Source organism: Pezoporus occidentalis, unplaced genomic scaffold (assembly GCF_034315485.1).
Source record: "Pezoporus occidentalis ecotype Australia unplaced genomic scaffold, CSIRO_AGI_Poc_V1 ctg11, whole genome shotgun sequence".
NCBI classification, from domain to species: Eukaryota; Metazoa; Chordata; class Aves; order Psittaciformes; family Psittacidae; genus Pezoporus; species Pezoporus occidentalis.
In genome coordinates this window covers 8143562-8155522 of record NW_026912886.1, presented here as the reverse complement: position 1 = coordinate 8155522, position 11961 = coordinate 8143562, and the positions used below count along the sequence as shown (strand labels likewise).

The following is an 11961-nucleotide window of genomic DNA, read 5'->3' as shown; positions in this document are numbered from 1 at the left end:
TCTAATACTAAAAAAAATAGTACGAACTAAGAATTATTTGTGTGCAACTGGTTTTGCAGATTGCATATGATAATTTGATGTCATTGATGTATATATATAGATCCAGTGTCTTTCAGTATGTACTGTGTTGTAGTAGAATGTCTCTCAATGTACAAAATGTTGTACCCTTCCCCGAATTACACTAAAGTCATCATTTGAGACCACAGGAGGAAAAAACCTAAACCTCTCCCTGTTTCTCTTCCCTGATTTCTAAGTGCGTGCTCCAGGTCTCTAGGTCTCAAATCACGGTCTTTACACCACGCCCTGTGTTTGGAACCAGCTGCTGTGCACAGGTTTTGCACTCTCTTCTCCCAAGCGGAGCTTTTCCGCTCGGTGGCCGTAGAGTGCGGTTGCGGGTGGGCACACGGCCGAGGTCAGCGGCCCGCTCCGCCCCGTGCCGCCCTCGGAGCAGCGGGAGGTGCTGGCGCAGCGCAGGCGGGGCCGGGGCGGAGCGCGCTGGTGTTGCCGGAAGGGCCCCGCCGATCTATGTCGGCCCTTGCCGGCTTCCGTCGGCTGCCGGTGCGGGGCGGCGGCGGGGCCATGCCCCGAAAGGTGTGTGCGGGCGGGCCCTGGCGCGGGGAGCGGGCGGGACGCGCCCGGGGTGACCGCGTTTGTTCCGTTTCAGGGCAAAGGAGCCGGGAAGGGGCCGGCGGAACCGGGCGCCGCCGCGGGGCCGGTGGCGGCAGCGGGTGACGGCTGCGTGAGGGTGGCGGTTCGCGCCAAGCCCGGCGCCAGGAGCAGCGGCGTCACAGGTGGGTGCTGCCTGCCCTGCTGAGGCGCGGGAGCCGGCGGGACGCGGAGCCTGAGGTGCTGCGGCCGCCTCGTGTGAGGAGCGCGGCCGGAGCGGGATTGCTTCGTGTAACGAGTGCGTTAACGAGGTCCGTGGTTTACCGCTGTTCCCTCAGGTGTGCGGGGAAAAGGTCGCTAGAAAACGGAAGTAGTGATTTCACGCTTAGGAGCCCGGAGTGGCTCTTTCACGTTCCCGGTCAGGCCTCGCTAGGTGGTGCAGTGAGCACGGTGTGAGTTCTTCTTACTCCTTTTTGAGATGAGGAGCGCACTCGGTCAGCGTCGCAGTCCATGTGTAATGTGCATGCGATTTGTACTTCAAGAGGCTGTGGGTTTTATTTGAACGATAAAAGCGTAATCTAATAAATGCGCCCTCCCTCTACAAATCTGGGCTTCCTCATGTACAAATCAGAGCTGGTTTTTGTTGAGGTGTGTGTATGAAACAAGTTGGGCTGCAGGAGAGTATCCAGGCTCAGGCGGCAATGCAAGGATGCTGTGGGTGATGCCATAGCTCTCTGGGTGGGTTTATCATGGCTTTTGGTGGGGTAACTTGTTTTGTGTGATGCTACACGATGCCAAGCTGGACTACACCTGCATCAGAATGGGGAACAGAGGGGCTTAAAACAGTGCCCTGGTTGTGTGAAAACTGGTACGTAATGGCTGAGCTCTGGTACAGGTCTGAAGTCTTTCCTCTTTGTATCACGTCATCACCTTTGTACTGGCTAATGTATTTAAGGGAATTTGTGAACAGTAAAAATGGTATGCTAATCTGTAAATTTATTTGGGTTTAAATTAAAATGCTTTCAAAACCATAAACATATTTAGGAGACAATAGCTAGATGTTTTTAATATTTTGAGCACTAAATTCTTAAATTACTTATTACAGATGTGACGGCAGAGGCAGTAGGTATAGCTATTGCTGCACCTCCATCAGATGGGGAGGCCAATGCAGAGCTGTGTCGCTACCTCTCGAAGGTGCTAGAAGTGAAGAAGAGTGAAGTTACATTAGAGAAGGTATTTGCTTTTTTTTTCTTTCAGTCTTGCCTTGCTGCAATTTAAATTTGATATTTTGAAACTTACTCATCCAGTACAGGAAGCTGCTCTCCAAGTTCAGCGAAAAAGATACTTTAAAAGTGTGTTATTCATTGAGAACAAACCTAACGTAGGAGGGACCACAGCTGATTTGGGATATTTAATCACCATAGTTCTCATTGTGATAGATTTTCCAGATCTGTGTAGTTCATGTTTTTTTGTGTTACTTCTAAGATCCTCTTGTTTTCATGTTAAATGCAGTTCACAAAACTTGTGCTTTGCAGAGAATGTGCATTTTATTAATAACTTCTTTAAGTTACTTCTGTATTTGAGTGAAAATGTTATTACAACTGTCACACATAAGCAAGGGCATATGTAAGCACTTGGGTTATAGCTGGGCCTCAAGGGTTTCTTTGTGTCAGAATTTACATGACTTGGCAAGTGAAAGCTCTTTGTTTTATTCATTGCACTGAATAACTAATTTGTTTTATTAATACATTGTACTTGCAGTCAGTCTTTCCAGCCATATTCATTTATACTTTATGACCATTAGAGCACAATGAAAAATTGTGCTTTTTATTTTTTGTCTGTTGGTTTAATGTAGTAGTTGAAGTCTGTCAAAAGTAGCTAATAATCTGAGAGGGATAACTCTGAAGAAAGATCGGAAAGTACACAGTTATCAAATATATGTATATACCCACTTTTTAAAAACAAAAATGCAAATTATTTGGCGTCTTGCTTCTAGATGATACAAGTAAATTACAGAAACTTAGCACTCCTTGCTTTTTGCCTCTAAGAAGAGCATCAATCCAGGGCATGATCTGGGAGCTGTATCCAGTTTTAAAAGGAGAGTAGATAAGACATTGTTTTCCATCTTCCAAATAATTAGAAAGGCCATCGATGAGTTCTCACTTACTGCTGTTAATTCTGCATATCCCCACTTTCAGAATTATTTTTAAAGTATCTGGTATGTTGGTGTTACAGTGAGATTTTTTTTTTTGCTATGTGTATTTTGCGGTGATTCTCTGAAAGATGTTTTTTTGTATGTGTGTCTAACCCAGGGTGGTAAATCACGTGAAAAAGTGGTGAAGATTGTGGTATCGATGACACCAGATGAGGTTTTAGAAAAACTGAAAAAAGAAGCTTCCAGTTGACCTAAAACAAGAGTGGGAAATGGGAAAATGCATCTTGGTAAATGGACTGACACTATTTCTGATGTAAATCTTGTCCTATTGAGAATGTGGGTAATGACTAGGGAAGAACACTTCTTCCTCCCGCCCCCCCAATACAGCTGCTGCAGTTTTGTTTGGATTTGGTTAGCAAAACTTGTCTTTACTGAGGCTGTTTCTGCTTCTGTTGCTACAGTCTTTTTTTTTTTTTTTTTTTTCCTCTGGAGTTTCCTGTTGGAAAGATTTTTCCTCTTTCTGGTTTAGAAAAGTTGTTTCTTAGTGAAGCAAACTTTGGTTAACATAGTGAGAGGCTTGCACTGATAAGCTTCGTGAGTTTTCATGAGGATGAGTCTGTCTGATGGTAAAGACCGTAGAGGAATGTTCTCTTCAGTACCAAGCAGCAAGTACTGGGTGCAGTTTTGCACTACATGTGTGCACATACATCTGAAACAGATGTATTTGAAGCCAATAAGCTGCTGTTGATCACACAGGTAAGCTAAAAGCAGAATCACCTGAACAACTGAAACCAAACCAGAAGTTTGCAATATGAAAACCTGATGCAGAGCCTGGTAACTGCACACAGGAGGTCACTTTGGAATGGTCTCTAATTAGTTTCCTGAAAAGTAAGAGATACAGTCATGTGTCTTTGCCAAATGTATGTCAAGTGTAATGACTGTTTTTAATAAAAGGAGTGAAAAAATATTATCAAACTCTTTTGTGTGTTTATATTAAAAAAAAAATATTTCCTCAAAGTTGTTTATTAGAGTCTTATTTTTAAACAGTTTTTTTTTGCAATCAATCTTTGGTTTAAAAATTAGTAGTATTCCAGCTCACAGAGAACTGAGCTGTCATCTGTAGAACAGAACAAGAAGTCTGAAAGAAAATGGGTAACTATATTCCAGTCTTCCTGCTAATGAGAACAACTAAGAAGAAATTTAACTTCTCTCCTTATCATGCTTCAGAGGTCAGAGTAAGTTTTAACTAGTGTTAAAACATAAGTGATATTTGCTTGTCCATCTGCATCACTGCTGATATCTGAAGTTGTCTTATCTACTATGGTTGTAATTTAAAAATATAAAAATATAATACATAAAGTAAAAAACTCTGAACATTTGATTACTTTCTCCTGGAAAACAATGTGTTATGTATGCGTAAGTTCCAGCTAAATTTCTGTACCAGCTTTTTCATACAGTGCAGGCTTCATAGTTCATTATTTTTTTCTGGACAAAAATCTTTTGCTTCAAGAAATTCTTTTGCTTCCTGTTATCCTAAATATTGCAACAATTGGTTTTAGCCTGAGAGAATTGGTGCTTGTCAAGATGACAACTCCTTCAAGGTGACTCATTTTGAAGATGCTTTGAAAAATATCACCTTCTTGTTTGGAGAACCAAGTCTAAATTGTGAATGCTGTTTGCATTCTGGCTCTTTATTTTCTCAGGTTTTTGGTCAGCCACACATTTCCTTGGGTGCCCTTTTTGCTTATCCTCTTTAGTCTGTACAGGCTGGTTTTGTTTTACTATGCAGTCAGTTTTGGTTCACTGCTCCTAGCTGCTTTGTCTATTCTTGCCCAGCAGAGGGGTACCGTGTCTTGCAGAAAAATTAAGGCAAAGCAAGCTAAACTAAGTGCTCATGGATGGATTGTTGGTTGTTTTTGTTTTGTTTGTTTTGTTTTATTTCCTAAACTTATTTTTAATTTGAGCAGAAAACAGCAATCCAGAGGAATCCCACATTTATAAATTCTATTTTGAGTTGATGCTGCAACAGCCATTATAAAGATTTCAGAATCACAGAATCCTAAGGGTTGGAAGGGACCTCAGAAGATCAGCTAGTCCAACCCTCCTGCAAGAGCAGGGTAACCTAGAGTACATTCTTTGGAAGTCAATACAATGTGTTACATTATTATATACTATATCAAAATAATGTATTACACTTTCCCATGACTTCAGACCCAGATTGAGGGAGGAGCTGTGTAGGCAGGTACAGTCTCTGAAATACATTGGCCCTCAGTGATGGTTACCTACAACAGTAGCCAATGTAATCTTTCAGTTCCCTCTGTTTTTTCACCATGTTCTGCCTAGTCTTTGCTACCTTCTGCTTCACAGGTTTCATCTTTCCTACCCACCTTCAGCTGGCGTTCTGCATCTTTTCTTCCTAATCAGTAAAAGTAACTTGAAGACACATAGGGTGCCTTCAGTGTATTATGCTCTCATTTCTATGTAATGTGGGCCAGGCATATTATATTTATCACTTCTCAATCAGAACTCCAGTACTGTTCAGCTGGGAAGTTTATTAGACTTTGGGAAAACAGCCACCGTGCCCTTCTCCCTGTTGCACTTCTGTTTTCCATTGCATTTATGAGTGTGTATGTGTGGGGAGGGAGGAGCCATTTGTTTAATACTGACTGTGCTTGGCCAAACCAAGGACTTTTTTTTTTTTTTTTTTTTTGCCACCTGGACTGTACTACAGCATTTAAAACTCACTTTAATTTGTCCAATTCAGTCATCGTACACTATTTTTTTCAAAACCTGTTGCAGTTGGCTGGTTTTTAGCTTTGCTTCTTAGGAAGTAGAAATATTCTTGGTGGCATGTACTGAAGTCCTGCTGTCTGTTGCTCAAGGCATTATTTAGTTGAGGCCACAGTGATTATGTGGAAGAAGCCAAGGTAGATGGAAGCCACAGTAGCCATCAAAGCTAAAGGATGAAAATTAAGTTCTCCTGGCAGTAGTGCCCTGCTTCACTTAAGACTGAATTAGTGCCAGCAGTGTGGCACATAAGGCCTTTACATGCTGGGAATAGAGAATTTGTTTAATATGAGTAAGCAAAGTCATTTTAAAAGGGTAATATAAGTAACACAGGGGTGTTGATATATCTGATACCTGAGAGCCTCTTACATAATTTTTTTTTCATGCAGTCTTCTGATTATATCTGTAATACCTTGGTTGTGGATACATGTATCCCTGTGAAATGCCTGGGAAGCAGGAATTGTTGGTCAGTTGCTGTATATCAGAAGTCAAGTACAGAAGAGTTAAGCAGTTTATGTGACCAAACAAATCAATGCCAAAACTGTGATTTAGGCCTAGCTCTTTCAAATCTTGTATTTAAATCCTAACCTGTCAACCTCTTCATGAGCATAGTGAAATGTCTTTCATCCTATTGAGAAAACTGTGTCAGCAAATAGCCCTACCTCTGCAGCAGAGTATGTTTTTAATACAGCAGACCTTTGTGATCTTGTAGGAGGCTCATCCAATACTTTCAAAAATACTTCACACCCCCTGTCTCAAAATATAAACTCTTACTTCTAGACCAGTTAAAAAACATTGGGGTGCCAGCTGCTACCCTCCTTTTACTTGTTGGTCCCTGCTTTATCCATGTGTGTCAAGCTACATGATTACTCAATTACTTGAAATCCTACTATTGGCTCAAACACTGTCCTCTTTTCCTAATGCATTGTCTGACTGACTTCAGTAAATCTGCCTAATGATGATTTAATATGTTACTGTTTACAGACCTAGGCAGTCAGTGCATTTAATAAAGTTATTTAAACATTAGCAAAGTAGAAGTTACCTGAATAAATTCTATGCCAAGCAGTCTGATAGCATAAAACATTCTTGGTCTTTCATCCACTTGGTTACATTTGTTTTCTAAAGTACAGCTTTGAAAGTAGGTACATGGTTTCACTGCAGTACTGTAACATGCTAATGAAGTATATTGAATTATTCCCACTGAAGCTGGCCTCTTTGCTCTTTTACTTTCAATCCATTCCATTTATCATCTGCAGCATATTCCTATCTCTCCTATTACTCCCAAGTGTTTCTAAATCCCCATTTCTTCAGGTATCATCAGTCTAAATAATCCTGCATAATTGACAACTTTGTCAATAACTGGCAGTGGCAATTTACCAGAAAGCACAGTTTAATACCTTCCTTCTTTCAGCTTTCAGGAAGATAGATACACCTGATCTTTCTGTTCATTACTTCACGTGTCTCACTATGTTTCCCCCTCATACCGTTTATTTGCATATGTAAAACTTGAACCAGTTGAGCCCCTTTTTAATTTTTTTTACTTCAACCTACTGCATTCCTCTCTTAATGCTTTTAGTCTTTATGTCAGGAGGATGATTCATTGCCATGTATTATAGCAGTGTGCTCCCCTGTCTCCTCCTGGGAACACAGTGCTTTACCTCCACATAAAACTTCTCTTGGTTATTATTCTCTAGGAAGGCTGCTGCACTTGGGGCAAAGTACTCTTAATGTAACCAAGGCACAATAAATAGTCAAAAAGCTGCTGAAGAAATTAAGTACTTGCCTGAAAGTAGGAGTCTGATATTTCTCTAAGGTACTGGCAATTCATTTCTTCCTAGCCCTTTACATATTAGCTTTTCAAGTTAGTGAGCCATGAAGAATTTTGCTTTCATTTATAAATGATGCATTTATTTGGTTTTGTATTGTTTCAAGAGGTGGGAAGTTAGTGTGATGAAGTAGTCTACCATACCATCTTACTGCAGCTCAAGGCTCAGTTTTTGGAATGTTTTAAATAACACTTTTGAGTTTCCAAGTCTGAACTAAGGCAGGTAGAAGGGGAAATTCACCGAGTATTAATTTAGCAGTTGGTCACTATAGAAATATGCTGTAATGAGAACAGATAACCATGGACTTAAAGAGAAAAGAATGTTGGAATGAGCAGCAGAGGGTCAAAGTGTCATTTTATGCTGCTCAGATAAGAGTTGTCTGCCTTAAAGCAATAACTGGGGTTATAAAATATAATTCTGGGGTGACTGTCATTAAGTTTCCTTTTTCCTCTTACCTAGTAGGTGTGCGGTGTGCATGGGGAGGGCTACAGCACGTTGTTCCTTTGGGCACCTTTCACTGCTGTGGTGTTTTGCAAACCAGGATGCATTGAGGCATAACTTATAAAAACAATTCAAAGCTCTCAATACATGTTAGGACATACTTGGTGTCCATCTGCCTGAAAGCAGGTTGAATTTTCTAAACCAAATTATTTATATGGAGCCTTTGTTTACTGGTGCTACTTTCAGTAGCTTGTCTTAAAAGGTATGAAGTTTTCTGCTTCTTTTCTGATATTCAGAAGGTCTGTGGGGTTAAATCTGATAGTGATGTTGCTGCACATGTTCAGCTCAAGCTGCCACCTTCATGACATCTCTGGGCCCTGGTTCACATGCCCCCTTGCTGCCTCTCGCATTCAGTTTTGCTGCTGTTGTTTCAGGTAAGTGCCCTCTAGCAGGACCAGGCTCTATGCAGTTGTTTCTGCTCTTCATTTGTCACATTAGCATTGTTGCTGACACTTATGTCCTTAGATGCTACTGCTTTTCTTTTTGCTGTTTCTTGGGGCTGACAGCTCTTTGAGGTGCATTCATTGTGTAAGTGGGGTGAGAGAAGGAGGGGAGGACCTTGTGATACAATCTTTGCAATGGGAGGGCAAACCTGTCCCTTTCACAGCTGCAGCAGCTCTATATAGCCTTCTGGTATTTGCCTCCTTTTGTCTTCAGTAAATCTGACAGCAATCAGCTAGCACATATGTGAGCTCATGTTCCTGCTATGGGGAAAGATTGCTATTAGCTATTAGGATGCGCTTCTGACAAGACAATTTTCTTCATGTTCTTAGCTGCCTTTTTACAATGGAAGTTCAATCTGGTACTAATCAATCTGATAAATCCTCCCCATAACCCATAAACTTTTTATTTTTGTTTAAAAAACCTGATTAAGCTCATCACTGGCTGAACATAAATGCTAATACATAGAGGGGACCAGCCAGGCAAACTGCACTTGGCTAATTTCACTCTAATGAGAATGCCTCATTCTGCTCAGTTACTTCCTCACTGAGTTCAGGTTCAGCTGCAGACCAAGGAGCCTTTTGTTAAATATTTTTCAAAGATGATCAGCGTATAATGATGCTCTCAAACTATATGACTTCCATTTGCTATGATTGCTCTCACATACAGAATCATATGATTTGGGTTGGAAAGGACCTAATGAACATCTAGTTCCAACCACCTTGCCGCAGAAAAAATATGGACTCAGTCAGAGATCAGTGTGATCAGACAAAAGCCGTTTATTATAGAGCATCAATCCTTTTTATACAGTTTCTCTGCCTCTGCTTACAATAGCTTGCTGTATTATAATCGGATACATTTATTATAATCGGATACATTTTCTTGTAACACACAGCAACTACGGTTGCATTTATAATAGCTCGCTGTATAATATTTGGATACATCTACAATAGCTCACTGTAGTATAATTAGATACATATTCAATAGCTTGTTGTATTATGATTGGATACATATACAATAGCTTAGTATATTATACTTTGATACATATTCTTGCAGCACACAACAACTAGTAACAATTAATCAAATAAGCGTATGGGAACTTAACCTTTAAAATTTGCTAACAGTCCACTATTTTGTATCTTAGCACATTCCAGTTTCTTCTTATCTTGCTTGCACTGTTACTTTTGCTACTTTACCCACGTTCTCCTTAATCCTCTGTTCATGTCGAGCTCCATGTAGGCACTTGCTGACTTGGGAACGTGGCCATTCTTTGCTAAAAATCCATGCACACCACCTGCCATGGGCAGGGACAACTTCCACTAGACCACGTTGCTCCAAGCCCCATCCAGCCTGGCCTTTAACACTGCCAGAGATGGGGCAGCCACAACTTCTTTTGGCCTCACCACCTTCACAGTATTGACTGGAATAATTTTTTTCTTTGTTTAATAGAGTGCCAGGCAATATTTCTGGTGAAATATAAATGTGAAATTAGAGCATCTGAAAACTAATTTGACAATAGCTGTCATTACATTGTGGATGTGTGGTAAGACCAATCTTTCAGTGGCCAAATGCCTGTCTCTGTAAAGAGAGGGTGTAAGATCTAAGTAAACACACCTTTCAGTAGTTTGAAAAGTATGTAAATCCTAAATCTGCAAAACTAAGGGAGCCTGTCAGTGGAGGTGTTGTATATGTGTGTTATGTACTTAGAGAAACAAGGACAAAAGGAATGTGTAATACCAGAGCTTGCCATAAGCCCTTCTGCCACCTTTATGGGCTTGCCATTGCAAATCTGAATTTTAAAGTATCTTCTTCTCTGATCTTGCTGTAAGATAGGTCTCCACAAGAAACAACATTTTCTGCACAACTGTTCATATTATAAGGCTGCAAAGAAAAGTCCCATGAAAGTATGTTATATGGGAAATGGTATTTAATAATATTTCCTATAAAAAAATCTTTGCTCAGCTGCATTTGATTCCTCCTTGCATCAGTGAACCTACTTGGTCTTTTCACCTGGGAAAGAGTTTAGTGAAGTGCTCCAAGCTTTACACACTCAGGCTTATAAACTTTAATAAGCAATTTCTGTTAGTTCATTTTCAGGTCTCAGCTACTTCCAGGGTGGGTTTTACGCTTTGTCCTGTGGTTATCCAGTAGAAGGTATCTTGAGTAGACTCTCTGAGAAACAGAACTTGTTTGTTTGATGCTTGGGTTTCCATACAGGATGAACTTTTCCAATCCTAAAATAAAGAAAATAGAATCATAGAGTAGTTAGGGATGGAAAGGACCTTAAGATCACCCAGTTTCAGCCCCCTGCCATGGGCAGGGACACCTCACACTAAACCATCTCACCCAAGGCTTCGCCCAACCTGACCTTGAACACTGCCAGGGATGGAGCATTCACAACCTCCCTGGGCAACCCATTCCAGTGCTTCACCACCCTAACAGGAAAGAATTTCCTTCTTATATCCAATCTAAACTTCCCCTGTTTAAGTTTTAACCCATTACCCATTGTCCTGTCACTACAGTCCCTAACGAAGAGTCCATCCCCAGCATCCCTATAGGCTCCCTTCAGATACTGGAAGGCTGCTATGAGGTCTCCACGCAGCCTTCTCTTCTCCAGTCTGAACAGCCCCAACTTCCTCAGCCTGTCTTCATACGGGAGGTGCTTCAGTCCCCTGATCATCCTTGTGGCCCTTCTCTGCACTTGTTCTAACAGTTCCATGTCCTTTTTATGTTGAGGACACCAGAACTGCACACAATACTCCAAGTGAGGTCTCACAAGAGCAGAGCAGAGGGGCAGGATCACCTCCTTCGACCTGCTGTCACGCTCCTTTTGATGCAGCCCAGGATACGGTTGGCTTCCTGGGCTGCAAGCGCACACTGCTGGCTCATGTTCATTTTGTCATCCACCAACACCCCTGAGTCCTTCTCCTCAGGGCTGCTCTGAATCTCTTCTCTGCCCAACCTGTAGCTGTGCCTGGGATTGCTCTGACCCAGGTGTAGGACCTTGCACTTGGCATGGTTAAACTTCATGAGGTTGGCATCAGCCCACCTCACAAGTGTGTCAAGGTCCCTCTGGATGGCATTCCTTCCCTCCAGGGTATCAACTGAACCACACAGCTTGGTGTCATCGGCAAACTTGCTGAGGGCGCGCTCAATCCCACTGTCCATGTCACCAACAAACATATTGAACAAGACCGGTCCCAACACCAATCCCTGAGGGACACCACTCGTTACTGGTCTCCAGCCGGACATTGAGCATTGACCACAACTCTTTGTGTGCAGCCATCCAGCCAGTTCTTTATCCACCGAGTGGTCCATCCATCAAATTGATGTCTCTCCAATTTAGAGACAAGGATGTCGTGTGGGACAGTGTTGAACACTTTGCACAAGTCCAGGTAGATGACATCAACTGCTCTACCCCTGTCCATCAGTTCTGTAGCCCCATCATAGAAGGCCACCAAATTGGTCAGGCAGGATTTCCCCTTAGTGATGCCATGCTGGCTGTCACTAAGCACCTTGTTGGTTTTCATGTGCCTTAGCATGCCTTCCAGGAGAATCTGCTCCAAGATTTTGCCAGGCAATAGATAAAAATAAAATATGGGCGAAGAGGAAAGGGAATAATTTACATTGATGCTGTTTATTGGG

The 11961-nt window shown here is 41.7% G+C and overlaps 1 protein-coding gene across 2 annotated transcripts; it reads left to right on the top strand.

The window, feature by feature from the left end:
* Nucleotides 1-459: 459 nt before the first annotated feature.
* CUNH15orf40 (chromosome unknown C15orf40 homolog) lies at nt 460-3728 on the top strand. 2 transcript variants are annotated; one of them, XM_062629637.1, is made up of 4 exons: nt 460-591; nt 665-791; nt 1712-1839; nt 2919-3728. In XM_062629637.1, exons 1-4 carry the CDS (start codon nt 526-528, stop codon nt 3009-3011), a joined length of 414 nt encoding a protein of 137 aa, XP_062485621.1. In that variant the 5' UTR covers nt 460-525; the 3' UTR covers nt 3012-3728. The 2 variants fall into 2 exon arrangements, with proteins under 2 accessions (XP_062485621.1, XP_062485628.1); XM_062629644.1 differs by having other exon boundaries at nt 501-558.
* Nucleotides 3729-11961: the final 8233 nt, after the last annotated feature.